The 14,391-nt window shown below is 44.3% G+C and overlaps 2 protein-coding genes across 5 annotated transcripts; one reads left to right on the plus strand and one right to left on the minus strand.

Moving 5' to 3' along the window:
* Positions 1 to 2,223: 2,223 nt before the first annotated feature.
* Positions 2,224 to 7,955, minus strand: LOC114795994 (myb-related transcription factor, partner of profilin-like). 4 transcript variants are annotated; one of them, XM_028989769.1, is made up of 6 exons: positions 7,888 to 7,950; positions 7,738 to 7,817; positions 7,092 to 7,343; positions 6,247 to 6,338; positions 5,691 to 6,097; positions 2,224 to 4,132 (listed from the first exon to the last, which is right to left on the minus strand). In XM_028989769.1, exons 3-6 carry the CDS (start codon positions 7,314 to 7,316, stop codon positions 3,441 to 3,443), a joined length of 1,416 nt encoding a protein of 471 aa, XP_028845602.1. In that variant the 5' UTR covers positions 7,317 to 7,343; positions 7,738 to 7,817; positions 7,888 to 7,950; the 3' UTR covers positions 2,224 to 3,440. The 4 variants fall into 4 exon arrangements, with proteins under 4 accessions (XP_028845602.1, XP_028845601.1, XP_028845600.1 ...); XM_028989768.1 differs by lacking the exon at positions 7,738 to 7,817 and having other exon boundaries at positions 7,888 to 7,955; XM_028989767.1 differs by lacking the exon at positions 7,888 to 7,950 and having other exon boundaries at positions 7,738 to 7,881.
* A 1,363-nt stretch (positions 7,956 to 9,318) lies between these two features.
* Positions 9,319 to 14,391, plus strand: kifbp (kinesin family binding protein). Its single transcript, XM_028989401.1, has 7 exons — positions 9,319 to 9,793; positions 9,889 to 9,987; positions 10,786 to 10,865; positions 10,951 to 11,134; positions 11,596 to 11,689; positions 11,764 to 11,876; positions 12,578 to 14,391. Exons 1-7 carry the CDS (start codon positions 9,365 to 9,367, stop codon positions 13,454 to 13,456), a joined length of 1,878 nt encoding a protein of 625 aa, XP_028845234.1. The 5' UTR covers positions 9,319 to 9,364; the 3' UTR covers positions 13,457 to 14,391.

Below are 14,391 nucleotides of genomic sequence, written 5' to 3' on the forward strand. Positions count from 1 at the left end.
TTTTGTACTGATATAGTGATGTGCACAAAGACAGGGCTTTTGAAGTTTCTGGCTGCTATAATAATTGTAAAAAATAAAATAATTGTAAATTGTGAATGTAACATTACAGTAATTCTGTATTATACTGTACATTAAAGCACATGTAGGAGAGGGTTAACACCACATGACCACATTAGCAGATGAACATTTAAATCAGTTGAACACTTGATGAGATAATGATTGTGGCAGTGGTGGCCTAGCAGGTAAGGAATTGGACTCATAACCGAAAGGTTGCAGGTTCGACCAAGGTGCCACTGAGGTTCCATTGATCAAGGCACCGTCCCTGGGAGCCTTTTATGGCTGCCCACTGCTCACTAAGGGTGATGGTTAAAAGCAGAGGACACATTTCATTGTGTCACCATGTGCTGTGCTGCAGTGTTTCACAATGACAATCACTTCACAGCCCATTCCAGTCAACCAACAGTGAGGCATCTGTCTCTCTGGGAGCAGAATCTTCTGGGATGACCATTCTGACATTGGTCAGTCAATGACTCAGTGAACATTTGCTCATGGTCCCCTGAGTCAGCAGGTCACAAGAAGTTCTAGAACACTGAGTTGACATTTTCCACCACCAACAAAGCAGCAAAAATGGCACAGATCTATGACAAAAATAATTCCTTCATGACTCAAGATCTGTTGCTCCTGGTTTCCAGACCCTCTCATGAAGGCTAAGATCAAATGTAGAGGCTGTTGCAGGACACTTGAGCTAAAATAATAAATACTATAATGTTGTGCTCACAGTGCATTGGTTACTCTACAAATAATGTTTTTTTTTTAAAGTTCATTTTATTAATCTTTTTCTGTGCAGTAATAGTTGAGGTGAGAAAGAGAACTAGAGCAAGACTCCATGAGACTGAAAGAATTGTGCATCAGACAACATATGCAAAAATAATCTTACATGCCTGGCATTTGAATAAAGCCAATTTACAGTCAGAATATTCTGCATGAACATGTTTTTGTACTATATACCCAACAGACAGATCCTCTCTGCTGCAATCAACAAAACATCAGCACCTAGAGGAGGGATCACAGGCCAGAGCCAAAGCCAGCTGTGCATCCCAGTGTAATGGAGAGTAAAAAAGGGCAGGATCAACATGCACAACGCTGACGTAGACCAATCAGCCAATCTGCGTATGTATGTATCGCCTTGTATATTTCTTTTCACTTCGAAATGATAGAGCTGCAGTGCAGAAATCTTTGCACATCAAGGTATACAGTACCTCATTCACTCACTGTCCATAACCCATTCATCCAGACTTGGCTTCAACCCAGATTTAAACTGACATAATAAAAAGAAATAAAATGAACTGGCCATTTTGAAATGCTTCCATCCACTTCGCCCTGATCTAATAAAGTGGTTCGCATTTCAAACACGTTTAATACCACATTACCATATCTGATGCAAGCCTGCAACCTCAAACGTACAGTTGGGTTTTTTCCTTTTCCTGTTCGAGGGCAAAAAGAAACACGCAGATCAGACAGATTCACATCCAGCAATCGCACTGCTGAAAGTGCATTTATTCTAAAAAACTAGTAGCTAATAACTCACACATTTTTAATAACTAATAACTCACATCACATTTTATGAAAAGCCCCACCAACTCCAGTTTTGTTCTCCATAATTTTAAAATGATCAAATACCTTTTTCTGGCATCAATGTCACAAGAAATGTATGTATGCACTTGGGAGTGGGAGCACTTTAAACATCACATATATGTTAAACTTCCAGATCTGCATGTTTGTTGAACAAGACTATATTCTTTACTTGAATATTGGGGCAGTGGTTGCCTAGCGGTTAAGGAAGCGGCCCCGTAATCAGCACCATGTGCTGTGCTGCAGAGTATCACAATGACAATCACTTCACTTCATCTTTGAGAGCTCAGTCCACTGAAATGTCTACATTTTACTCAGAGTCTGCCTCTCGATACCTGTTTTTGTGCTTCCAGGAGCCAGTGTTATCTGTAATTGGCACCCTTGGAAAACTCATAAGAAAAACAAGTATAAAGTCAAAAAATACTCTGTGGCAAGGCACAGATGTGATATTTCAGTTTTTCTTTCTTAATAAATCTGCAAAAATGTCAACAATTATGTGCTTTTCTGTCAATATGGGTGCTTTTAGCAAATGGCTACAACATAATAAAGAGTTACACATGTCCGTACCCACTGTGTGTTTGTTTTGCTCGTATCTTTTGAGGAATTGAGAAAATAAAGATTAGAGGCCAAATTTAGCAAATTTAGAGGCAAAACATGAAATGATTCAAGTTCCCTGAAATAATAATCATCATTATGAGACTCGTTTTTTTTTAATCCCATTTCTGTATTTTTAATACAATTTAATGCAACAAGTATTTGTACAAAATTTTTTTAACATTTTAAACAAGAGGCACCCATTTGCCCAACATAACAGCAGCCATCAGTGTTTAAAGCACCTACAACATCATGTTGTTGTTATAGAGATTAGCCCTTCTTTCAGTGTTTCAACATCATGAGCTAATGGTGAATTTTTTTTACGGTATCCAGAACTAGGAGTACAGAAATACAAAAGTGGATCTGGACAGGATCTGTGATGTAACAATGACCGAGATTCCAGTTTATTGTGGGTAACGTATATGATGACTTGTGGGAAGATAAGATCTCGATGCCAGTTCAAGCGACCCACTGTCTGGCCCACCTCACCTGGCACCATGAAGGGCGTGTTGAGACAATGAAAACAGACTATGATGCCATATCACATAATATGGTAATAATACAGCCCTTATATTCAGCTTTCTTATCTACCACCTTGAAAGGTTAAAAACAAACAATTCTTTGCTAAACGCCATATTTTATGAATAGTAAATGAAATGTGAATGGGGAAGAAGCGGCACCTCTCTGAAATCTGTGCTGAAGATAGCTGTGCCGCGCTGTGGTTCAGAGGGACATGTCTAGCCAAATGAAGGATTTTGCCCATGGCTCATAAATGAAACGGACACTCTGGCAGTTGACTGCATTACAAAAATGGAGGGGGGGGGTGATTCGAAGTCAACTACAGGATTAAAAAAAAAAAAGCTGTGTGCAAGATACCAAACTTTTAAAAAGTTTCACGACTGATGGTATGGTAGAACAGGCAATTTTTGTTTCAGTATCTGCTACCTCGGCTGTACTCAGGTGACGAAATTGTTACCCTTCATAACGTGTGCAATAATTTATGGGAAAAATACCACCAGGCTACATTTTACCATGCACGGAACAAAATGGATGCGAAGTATGACAGCATACAGCAGTACAGACCCTGACGAAACATGAGGCTGCATCCTTACGAAAGAAAAACACATAATGTACTACTTCTCCGGTTTTTATTTGCCGCAGGTGAGGATATTACCCATACGTATCGATTCAAATGTGAATGTGTAGAAATCCTCTCACAGGTATCCCTGATCAGACTGGTAGCCGATGCTTTCCCCTTCTGCGGGCCTGACGTCCATGCCCGCAGCAGGCAGGACAACGACGGGACGCTCCTGCTGTGAGACCAGCAGGTCAATCACGCGTTCCTGGAGATTGTTGGTGGCATCGATGCTCTCTCCTACCCTGTGCTGGATCCTGACCAGCTCCTCAGTCACGTCGGCTGCGCCCTCTGCCTTTGCTGCCAGGCAGTTGGCAATGCGGGCCACATTTTTGTTGGTCTCACAGACCTCCAGGTAGAGGAGCCGGTTCTGGCGGCCCAGAGAGCGGAAGCCCTCGCGGATGGCGGCAGTGTGCTCCCGGTGAGCTTTCAAAAGTTGCTGTTCAAAGGGGCTTAAGGACGCGAACCTTGCGGGAAACCCTACCGTCCTCCGGCCTGAGAACATGCTGACCTTCGGGCCATGTGAGGGCGCAACGTTGCCGCTTAACCCTGTAGAGCTGCCAGGTTCAGCCTCGTCTTGAAGATCTTCTTCACTGCCATATCTGATCTGGTGTGAAAGTGGCATAGGAGTGGGAGGTCCAGTGTCTAAAGTTGTGGAGAAGTGCGTCTGAGAGTTTTTCTGGGATAGGAGCTCTTGGACTGTAGCTTGCTGGACATCGGTGCTCTGCTGGCTTGTCACTGGTCCATCAGCACTTTCGCCAAGAAACATGACTGTGTGAAAAAGTAAAATCCAACATGAGATTATAAATCTGAGGACTCGGATTACATAATATGACAGATCAAACTGGAGTTTTTCTGCTCGTGAACCATAATCTGATTCATTAAAGGTGGAGAAGACCTCATTAATGCTTCTGAGCTAAGAACTGGCAAGCATGGCAACCGTTCAGTGATCTGCAGAATGTTCTCCTGTTGTATTTCAAAACCGCTGATCATCCTTGACCCCTTCTTGACCACACAAACTGCTGAAGCTGTTAATACCATAGTTGTAGGTTTAGCACAAAATGTCTCAGTTAGGCCCAGTCCAGAATTTGGTACAAATCAGAAAGGAAGGTACTTTGTCTGCTGGTAACTGGCTGCCTGTCGCTGGTTTGTTCCATAAGCTGCACATAGCTAAAGGGACCTGCTGTTTCACAGCACGGCATGTGACCGGCCTAACAGGCACAATCCAGATCTGGGTAACTTCAAATGAAAACAACCACAACCAAAACCCCTTTGAGGTTCCAGTTTCCACTTGCTTCCTGTTTATGTGTCTAAAAAGCCCTCCGTTAGTGTGGAAGGTGGCAAGCCGAATGCTGATAGAGGCTGCATTCTCTCACCAATATTTCAAAGCTAAGACACAACAGGCACAATGCAGAAAAACTGGTACATGCATTATTAATGCAAAGAATCGACAAATGTAATGCTCTACTTATTGGATGCCTAGCATCCTCGCTCAGTAAACTCCAACAAAATCAAAGGGCCGCTGCAAGCATTCTAACTGGAACGAGAAGATCTGAGCACATCACAGCGATTCTGTCCTCACCGCTTTGGCTATTGGTAAAATTTCACATAAACTATAAATTCTTTTATTAACAAGCTGAACACAGACTGGTCCCTGATTACCTAAGTGACTTGTTAACAGAGTTCTGCCCAACAGGAGAACTCTAGATCCTGGTTCCTAGCAATGAGCTGGTCACATGACGTAGCAGCATGAAATGTACCAGAGGGCCATCAACGCTGGCTACAGTTCCAGGGATCTTAAAATGGACCAGAGAGGGGTCCCTCTCTGACTTGCTCCTTCCCAAAGTTTATCCCTTTTTTTGCATGTGTAGTTTTTCCTTGTGTGCAGAAAGTGGCCTGTATGGCCTGTCAAAAGTCCATGGAGACACACTTTATGTTATTTAAGGTTATATAAGAAATGCATGTTGTTGTTGGGTCCCCTGGGATTCGTTGCCCTTCTGAGGCTGCATCATCAAGCTGGGGCATGTCCAGAACATACGAGTCAGACTTTCTGTATCCAAGTGACATTCGTGTATATTATATATAACTACATTTACAGCATTTATCAGACGCCCTTATCCAGAGTGACTTACAATCAGTAGTTACAGGCACAGTCCCCCTGAAGACACTCGGGGTTAAGTGGGGTTTCAACCTGTGACTTTGTGCTCTAGGCTGCTATCCCCATATATACTGCAGCTGACTAAGCTTTGCGGTAATGAATGTAGTGGAGTACACCGGACGGTCATGCACAGATTGTACTGTTTGAGAAGCCTTAGTACCAAACCATCACCTGTTGAAAGACTGCATGCAGATGTATTTTCCTCCTCCATCTTTACAGCGGCCGTTCCCATCAGGTCACTCGGTTTGCCGTCTTCACGGTGATCTGCAGGAACAGTGGAGGCGGAGGGGCTGTCAAGGTTAAGGTTCCGTCGGACTTCCACCACTTTCTCCCTTGTTCTCCGCTTTAGGTCCTGCCAGCGTCGCTTCACGTCGTTGATGGAACGCTGCAAGCCCGAAGCGGCGCTGACGCGCTCCGCAATTGTGAACCAAATCCTGTACTTCTCGCGAGTGGTGAGAAGATTCCCCTGGCTGAACAGCACATCGCCCTGCTTTGTCACCTCGGTAATTAGGACGTCTAACTCTGCAGGGGTGAATTTGTGTTTGCGAAATCTTGGCAAGGACATTATTTCATCGGGACTGAAAGAGACGGAAAAAAACAGTTTCTGTTATACCTCCGCTGAACGTCTTTTCGCTGGTTTCTTTCAGAACTTTACGAACTATTGGCTACGATTAAGATAATTACAAATTTAGGCCCTGGTACATTAGGTACGTAGTTCGTTTCACACCTGTCCTCAGCATCATGAGCGAGCTCCTTGGTTTCCCGTGATGCTTGGCGCATGGCCCTCTGCCTGACTGACTTCAATGTAACACAATGGCTCTGAAAATGACAACAAGTGTCAGCATATCTCAGGTAGTGTATCAAAGAATGGCTGAGAAATATCTGGAAATGTTGTTAATGCGACATTCACATTCATAGGGTCACCGACATCAAGATGCAATAATATACAGGTGCTGTGCTACCTCACATTAAGAACCATAGAGAAACGTTACATCTTTTGTTTCTGAGGTGAAATTGCTTCATCTATGATCCTGCTGTTCCTTAGCAACAGTTTATCATGTTATGGACAAGGATACTGTGACCCCACCCCCCAGAATTCCCCCGAGCCAATCAAAATGCAAGGCTGTACCTAACTCTGGGGGACAAAACAGGATCCGGCTGCATTTTTGCAATATTTTACCCCCATACATATGCCTTGTGTTGCTATTATTTAGAAACATATTATGATGAACATGACAGGGTGGTAGTAGCCTAGTGGGTAAGACACTTGCCTGTGAACCAGGAGATCCAGGTTCAAATCCCACTTACTACCATTGTGTCCCTGAGCAAGACACTTAACCTTAAGTTGCTTCAGGGGGGACTGTCCCTGTAACTACTGATTGTAAGTCGCTCTGGATAAGGGCGTCTGATAAATAATGTAAATGTAATGTAAATGACAATTGTCTCGGTTTATATTATTTTATATAAACTATTATATAATAGTTTATAATATTTTGTATACAATAATAAATAATAATGATAATTTTCCTGAAGTTAAAATGTTTTAGAACATTCTGTCACTCTGAGCCTTACCTTAAGCTCTGCATACAATGCGGGGTGATGCTCCCGTAAGTGCACAAACAAATTTGACGTGTTCCCACCTTTTGTTTTGACTCTTCTGGAACATGCTTTGCATATTGGATATTCGTCATCAACTATTTCTCCGCACTGGTTCTTCTGGAAGCCAAAGTAGCGTCCCCATATGGGAGATTTGATTCTTGGCCTTTGGGGAGGATAGAGCTCTTGGGGAAACTCCATTGGGGTGTCCACTTCAGACTTGCATAACTGTAGAAGAGCACACAAGTGCAAGGAGTTTGGGTTTACTTACAAGGAAGAAAGTGAAGCCTTTCAATAGAAACTCAACTCAAAAAAAAACACAAACCGCATTGAAATAAAAGTCAGTTGTGAAGGTGATTTCATATGCATTTGCCACATATCAATATCATGCTATATGATTAAATGAAAATATTTGAAAAAACAACCTTTTGTGAGAAGCGAGCTTATTTCAGTAGCTGGCCAATTCTGTGCCTGAAATTTCTAACTGCATTAATAAATTATACCGCGGTTATAACATGGTGGATTAAACTGCTAAACTGGCAGGTTTGTGACTTCGTATTCAGCTCAAGCTGGAGCTCAGCCCCCCGGCGCGCCGTCTCCTGCACCCCTTACCCCTCCTCACCTTCTGTCGGTGGCCGGGGGGTCTCCCCTTTTATTTGGTGGTAATCAAAGCGACCAGGCGCACGTAACGCACAAAAGCTCCTGAATTAAAACAGACGGCTGTTGCAATCAGCAGTAGTGAAAGTCGAAGAAGGTCATTTGAAACGCCTACCTTCCTACTGGCCTTTTATTAAACGCTTTTGCGCGCTGCGCTGCTGCGGCTCTGGCCGGATTCTTCATGCCCTTTACGCACAGTTGCCACAGTAACGTGCGCAGCCTGCGCTGCGCATGCGCGGTGTTGCTCGCAAGCTTCTGGTTTGTGTGGAAGTTGACGTTTGTGGCAGCCAGATGCGTCGTAAGAACACATCATTGCACACCCTACATGTGAAACCTAGAATTACATTAATAAATGTTTCATGTTTGCTTAATAACGTTGTTTCAAATAACTTTCTGCCTGATCCGTCAAGCTCATTAATCAAAGTACTCACAGTTCTGGGTTCTGTAGGCTTAATCTAAATTATAATGTGTGTGTATTACAGATATGACGTTCAAAGCAACACAATAAGATAAGATAAGATAAATCTTTATTGTCATTGTCACTTCTCTAGGAGCAATTAAATTTAAGGTGCAGTCGACTCAGTGAAGTGATTGTCATTGTGAAACACTGCAGCACAGCACAACAAAATGTGTCCTCTGCTTTTAACCATCACCCTGAGTGAGCAGTGAGCAGCCATGACAGGCGCCCAGGGAGCAGTGTGTGGGGATGGTGCTATGCTCAGTGGCACCTTGGCAGCTCAGGATTCAAACTGGCAACCTTCTGATTACAGGGCCGCTTCCTTAACCGCTAGGCCACCACTGCCCCAAATGTGAGGCATAAAGGTATAAGAAAGACTTAAATAACAAACACATAAAATAGTAGTAAACATAATATATACAAATTACACAGGAAAAAATATATAGATACAAAAAATATGCAAAAATACAAATTGCACTGGATTTTTGTTGCATATTGTGTGAAGATATTGCACATTACTTCGTATAGTATGGTGGTATTGCACATTTTATGGAGATAACAGTTATATGGATAACAGTTCAGTTCATTGCTCTGGCGATGACTGGGGTGTAATGAGTCCTGTGACATGTCTATTGCTTTTTCACGGCATGGTGAGGTGTAATTTTGTTCCAGGGTTGGGAGGGGGCAGCGAATATTTTTTTTCTGCTGACCTGGTGACCTTGTGGAGTGCCTTCCTTTCTGTGGAAGTGCAGCTGCCGTACCACACACAGTCCGTACATAAGAACACTTTCTATGGAAAAGTATTTGAGTATGTTAATAGGCCAAAGGGTAAAGATAATTAGAAACTATATCTCGTGTGTTGTGTGTTTTTTGCACAAACGTATGCAGGATTTTAAAATAATTGACAAGTGACAATGGAGCTAGGAGCTGAGCTAGGAGCCATTGTGTCCCTGAGCAAGACACGTAACCCTGAGTGTCTCCAGGGGACTCTCTGGATAAGGGCGTCTGATAAATGCTCTATATGTAAAAATAATGTATAAAAATGTATCAGCTGTACCAGAAGCCGCCGCCAGGGGGCCTCAGTGGCGCTTCGTCTCCATTGTGCCAGTAAACAGTGGAGCTGTCACTTTCCAACATGGCGTCCCCTGGCAGTCGGGAGTGGAGGGCCGTGTGCGACAAGTTTCGCGACGCCCAGAACCTCTCCGACGTCGAGTCCAGAAAGGACCCCGAGAACGAGCCGTTCCGCTCCAAGTACAAAGCCCGCGAGCTGCTGCGGGAGATCCACGGCGCGCTGAAAGCGTTCGGCGGCGGCGGCGGCGAGGACGACGACACGGACGCCGATGGCGACGGCGACGCGGGATCGGCGTTTGGGAGAGGCTGGCCTGGAGATTCCGAACGCGGAATGCGGGCTGCCCGACTCGGGGTGGTTGAGTACTGCCTGGGCGTGAACCACGTGGAGACCGAGGAGCTGTCGGCCGGGGAGGAGCACCTCATGAACTGCCTGAAACTGCTCCACAAATTCAGCGTGACAGACAGCAACGTCTCGCTGTCCATCCAGGTCCGGGTACGCGCGTCCGTCTGATAAATACATCCGTTCTCAGGACCGTCCGCGTCCCTGCCGACTGGTAAATGTCAGTGTGAATTGGTGTGATTTGCTAGAACCAGCTCGGGATCCTGTGGGCTGGCAGAGACGAGACGGAAAAAGCTCAGGGATTCTTGGAGACCGCAGAAGCGATATACGCCTATTACATGAAGGAGGTGAGATGAACTCCGTCATTAGCAGCAAACATCTAGAAACGCAACTGATGTACGTGAGTACTGCATGGGTGTTAGAACCTGATAAATGTATTATTCAGCACTGGGCCGCAGTTGGGTGTTACGTTGGGGGCGTGGCCGAGTTCAGGCTTTTCTGCAGAAATTATAGCATAATTTCGAGGAGGTGAGATAACAATCTTGAGATCCACCCTGAGATCTTGAGATAACAACTTGTTATTTTTGATCTTATTTTTTTAAATTAGTTAGGTTTGAGCGTTCTTGGGCAAACTCACTGCCCAAGACACACACAGATTTTTATATATATATATATATATATATGAGAGAGATCTGTTATTATGGCCCAGCGATAGGAAGCGCTGATAACTACAGGTCCCATAATGCAGTGCTTCAGTTGCCTTGTTGATTTTTTACACCGCAGCTGAATCTGTACAGGAGCAGTTTGGGTTGTGAAGCAGCTCGAATTTCTTTTTTTCGTGCTTTAAAGTCAGCAGAGCACCGCACAAACTCATCGCCCTTACGCTTGCACGAGTAAAAAGACATGAATCGGCGTAAGGCAATATCTTTTCAAATCGCCTGCACTGTTGAAAAAACATGGGTCTTGTGTACAATTTTGAGATTTTTTTTCGTTTTGTGAAATTCCATGTCTACTTCAAACTTCCATAATGTTTTACATGTAAGGTGTCTTTTAAAGGGCCTGAAATTAACTTCTGTTCTAGCCTCGTGCATTTTGTTTATGTAAATGTCATACAGCAAAGACTTTTTGCTTGGTTTTGGTTATAGGCTGGTCAGCCACCAATGGACCTGACTGATTTCTTTGTGCTCGAGGAAGATCAGTTGTCTCAACAGGAGAAAACCAAACGGTGAGCATCCATGTAGCTCTGCCCTGCTGCAGCAGTTCTCGGTTAATAACTGTACTAATTTCCCTGCGTGAATCTCTTGTCACAGGTTTGAGATGGCCTACACCCATACTATGTACTACCTCGCTCAAGTGTACAAAAATGTGCAGCAGTATGAACGAGCCGGACAGTACTGCCACAGCACTCTACAGAGACAGCTGCAGTTCAACCAGTTTGAACCCATGGAGTGGGCCATTAATGCAGCCACACTGTCCCAATATTACATCACTAAGGTTAATCTCTTCATTTTTTAAAAAGCATACTCATGGTTCTAGGTATGTTTTGGTATTAAAAAATAGATTTTTTTCGAACCCTGCTCACAGCTACTGTAACATTAAACGAGACATGACAAGCAATCTTACATCAATGTAATGCCTGTATCAAAGTATGATTTAGACTGTGTTATTGTCATTAGGCTACTATTTATACATTTGTGCTTTATATACATAATAAAATTTAGTTTTAGCTTTGATTATATGTAGTTGGCTATATTATGTAGAAATAATCAGTCAGTAATTATTAATTATTTTCATAATGATCATCATTAAAACTATTTTTAAGGTAATGGTAAAAGCATCACATATGTGTGTTTATAATTGGAACGATTTATTTCAATCATTAAAGTTTCGATTTCTGCTGTGCTACTTCACAAAGTTAACTTGACATGGTCACAGTTACACGGATTTCCTTGCAGAGCCGCTTCATGGAGGGTCGACACTGTTTGGCTGCTGCTGGTGTCATTGCAGATCTGGCAGGAGAGGTTCCTTCAGAGGCGGCGGCTCAAGAAAGTAAGCGAAGGGGGTTTGTAACCAGCACTGTACTTGTGTAGGCACCAGTATAAACAGCAATGTTTCTTTCCTAGATGAGGCTGAATATGAAAAACGGGAACAGCTGCGCCAGAAGAGGGCAGACATTGCAAGATGTTGGATCAAATATTGCCTCAACCTGCTACAGGATGCCAAGAAACTGTTGGAGGTTAATCTGTAAACCACAAAATGCATAAACATACTAAGCAGTGTCCAACTTAATCTACACTGATGATTAGTTTTTACACACTCCGTGGAACTGTAGAAATACGTTTTTCCTCCATAATTAGCATTCTGCACACGCATGACACAATGTGCCAGGATAGTTCATTGTTGTGCATTAACAAGTAGTGTAAGGAATTATAATATCCAAAACAGTAACAATATTAAAGTAACTAATGAATGTAATGCTACACGATGCAGTTTTTATTTATTATAATGCATGCAATGTAGATTAGGAATTTACTTCCTCGGTTTTGTAAAGTGGTACTGTCGTTATACGCAGTGCATACAATGAAATGTGTCCTCTGCATTTAACCCATCACCCCTAGTAAACAGTGGGCAGCCCGGGGAGCAGTGTGTGGGGACGGAACCTTGCACAGTGGCTTCTTTACGGTTCAGAGTTTGAATCTTTTGGATACAAGTCCATTTCCTTACCCACAAGGCCACCACTGCCCCTGTGCAGTTTTATTGTTGAAACAAAAGAGGCTGTTACAATAATAAGTGATGTAAATAATAATTTCTGGTACAAAATTAAATGAATATTAACTTTATCGCTAATGTATTAGCAACTTGCCCAGTGCTGGCCTTCATATTCAGATTTGAATCTGAAGTTCTGTCATAATGCTGAACCCTACCCTTTTCCTGCAGGACAACATTGGTGAGCTTGACCCAGATCGACAAGCCGAGATGAAGCGAGCGAGGCGAAATGAAGAGGAGGAGAAGGAGCAAGGTCGAAAGAGTGCAGTACTATTTGGTTCAAGTGACACTTTTGATTCCATCTGTGCCCTGGAGGAGAAAGTGAGCTGCACCTTCCCACTGGAGTTTGAGGAAGCCCGTGCCATTTTCCTGGTGGGCCAGGAGTACGTAAACCAGGCCAAGGAATACTTTCAAATGGACGGCCATGTCACTGACCACATTGAGATCCTTCAGGACCACAGTGCCCTTTTTAAAGTGCTAGCCTTTTTTGAGGAGGACTTGGAGCGGCGCTGCAAAATGCACAAGCGGAGGGTGGACATGCTGGAGCCCATTTGCAAGGATCTCAATGCCCATCACTACCTTCTGGTCTGCCGGCAGCTCCAGTTTGAGCTGGCTGAGGCCTACAATGAAATGATGAACCTGAAGCTGTCTTTGGCTGACAGGCAGGATGACCTGGATGCACACACTGTCAAGAAGTTCAACTTCCTGTGTGCTTCCTCCATCAAGTACTACCAAATGTTCCTTGATTCCTTGCGTTCCCCTGATGGCAAGTTTCCAGATCAACTGGAAAATGACGTTCTACGGCCGGCACTGGTGGCCAAGTTTTGCGTGGCTCGGCTCCAGTCCAAAATCATAACCACCAGTCTTTCTGTGCAGCTGGAGAACCTAAACCGTTCATTGGAAGACTACAGCTTCGTGGTGCAGTACTGCGAACAGCACCCTGAAGCCAAGAACGCTGCCGAGACGGAGCTAGAACTGAGTGAAGAAATGTTGACCCTTCTGCCATTAAAGATTAACCGAATCCAAGCCAAGATGGCTACATCCAACTAAGCCCTCCGTACGTCTCCCTGTAACGAAGCCCACCGTACGTCTCCCTGTAACGAAGCCCACCGTACGTCTCCATGTAACAAAGCCCTCCGTACGTCTCCCTGTAACGAAGCCCACAGTTCGTCTCCCTGTAACGAAGCCCACCGTTCGTCTCCCTGTAACGAAGCCCACCGTACGTCTCCCTGTAACATAGCCCTCCGTACGTCTCCCTGTAACGAAGCCCTCCGTACGTTTCCCTGTAACGAAGCCCACAGTTAGTCTCCCAGTAACGAAGCCCACAGTTCGTCTCCCAGTAACGAAGCCCACAGTTCGTCTCCCAGTAACGAAGCCCACAGTTCGTCTCCCAGTAACGAAGCCCTCTGTACGTCTCCCTGTAACGAAGCCCTCCGTACGTCTCCCTGTAACATAGCCCACCGTACGTCTCCCTGTAACGAAGCCCTCCGTACGTCTCCCTGTAACATAGCCCACCGTACGTCTCCCTGTAACGAAGCCCACAGTTCGTCTCCCAGTAACAAAGGCCACCGTTCGTCTCCCTGTAACGAAGCCCACCGTTCGTCTCCCTGTAACGAAGCCCACCGTTCGTCTCCCTGTAACGAAGCCCACCGTTCGTCTCCCTGTAACGAAGCCCACCGTTCGTCTCCCTGTAACGAAGCCCACCGTTCGTCTCCCTGTAACGAAGCCCACCGTTCGTCTCCCTGTAACGAAGCCCACCGTTCGTCTCCCTGTAACGAAGCCCACCGTACGTCTCCCTGTAACGAAGCCCTCCGTACTATTTTAGCTGCTAAAAGGGAGACATCCTTCACTACAGTTATGCATGCACTCTAATGTCATTGTTTTGGATCCACTTGCATTACGGAATATATATGTGTTGGCACAATGTTCCTGTTGCTCCCGTTGCTTCATATAAAAATAAAGCTATAACAAATAACCATGAAAAA

The sequence above is a fragment of the Denticeps clupeoides genome, chromosome 8, assembly GCF_900700375.1.
Source record: "Denticeps clupeoides chromosome 8, fDenClu1.1, whole genome shotgun sequence".
In the NCBI taxonomy this organism is placed as follows: Eukaryota; Metazoa; Chordata; class Actinopteri; order Clupeiformes; family Denticipitidae; genus Denticeps; species Denticeps clupeoides.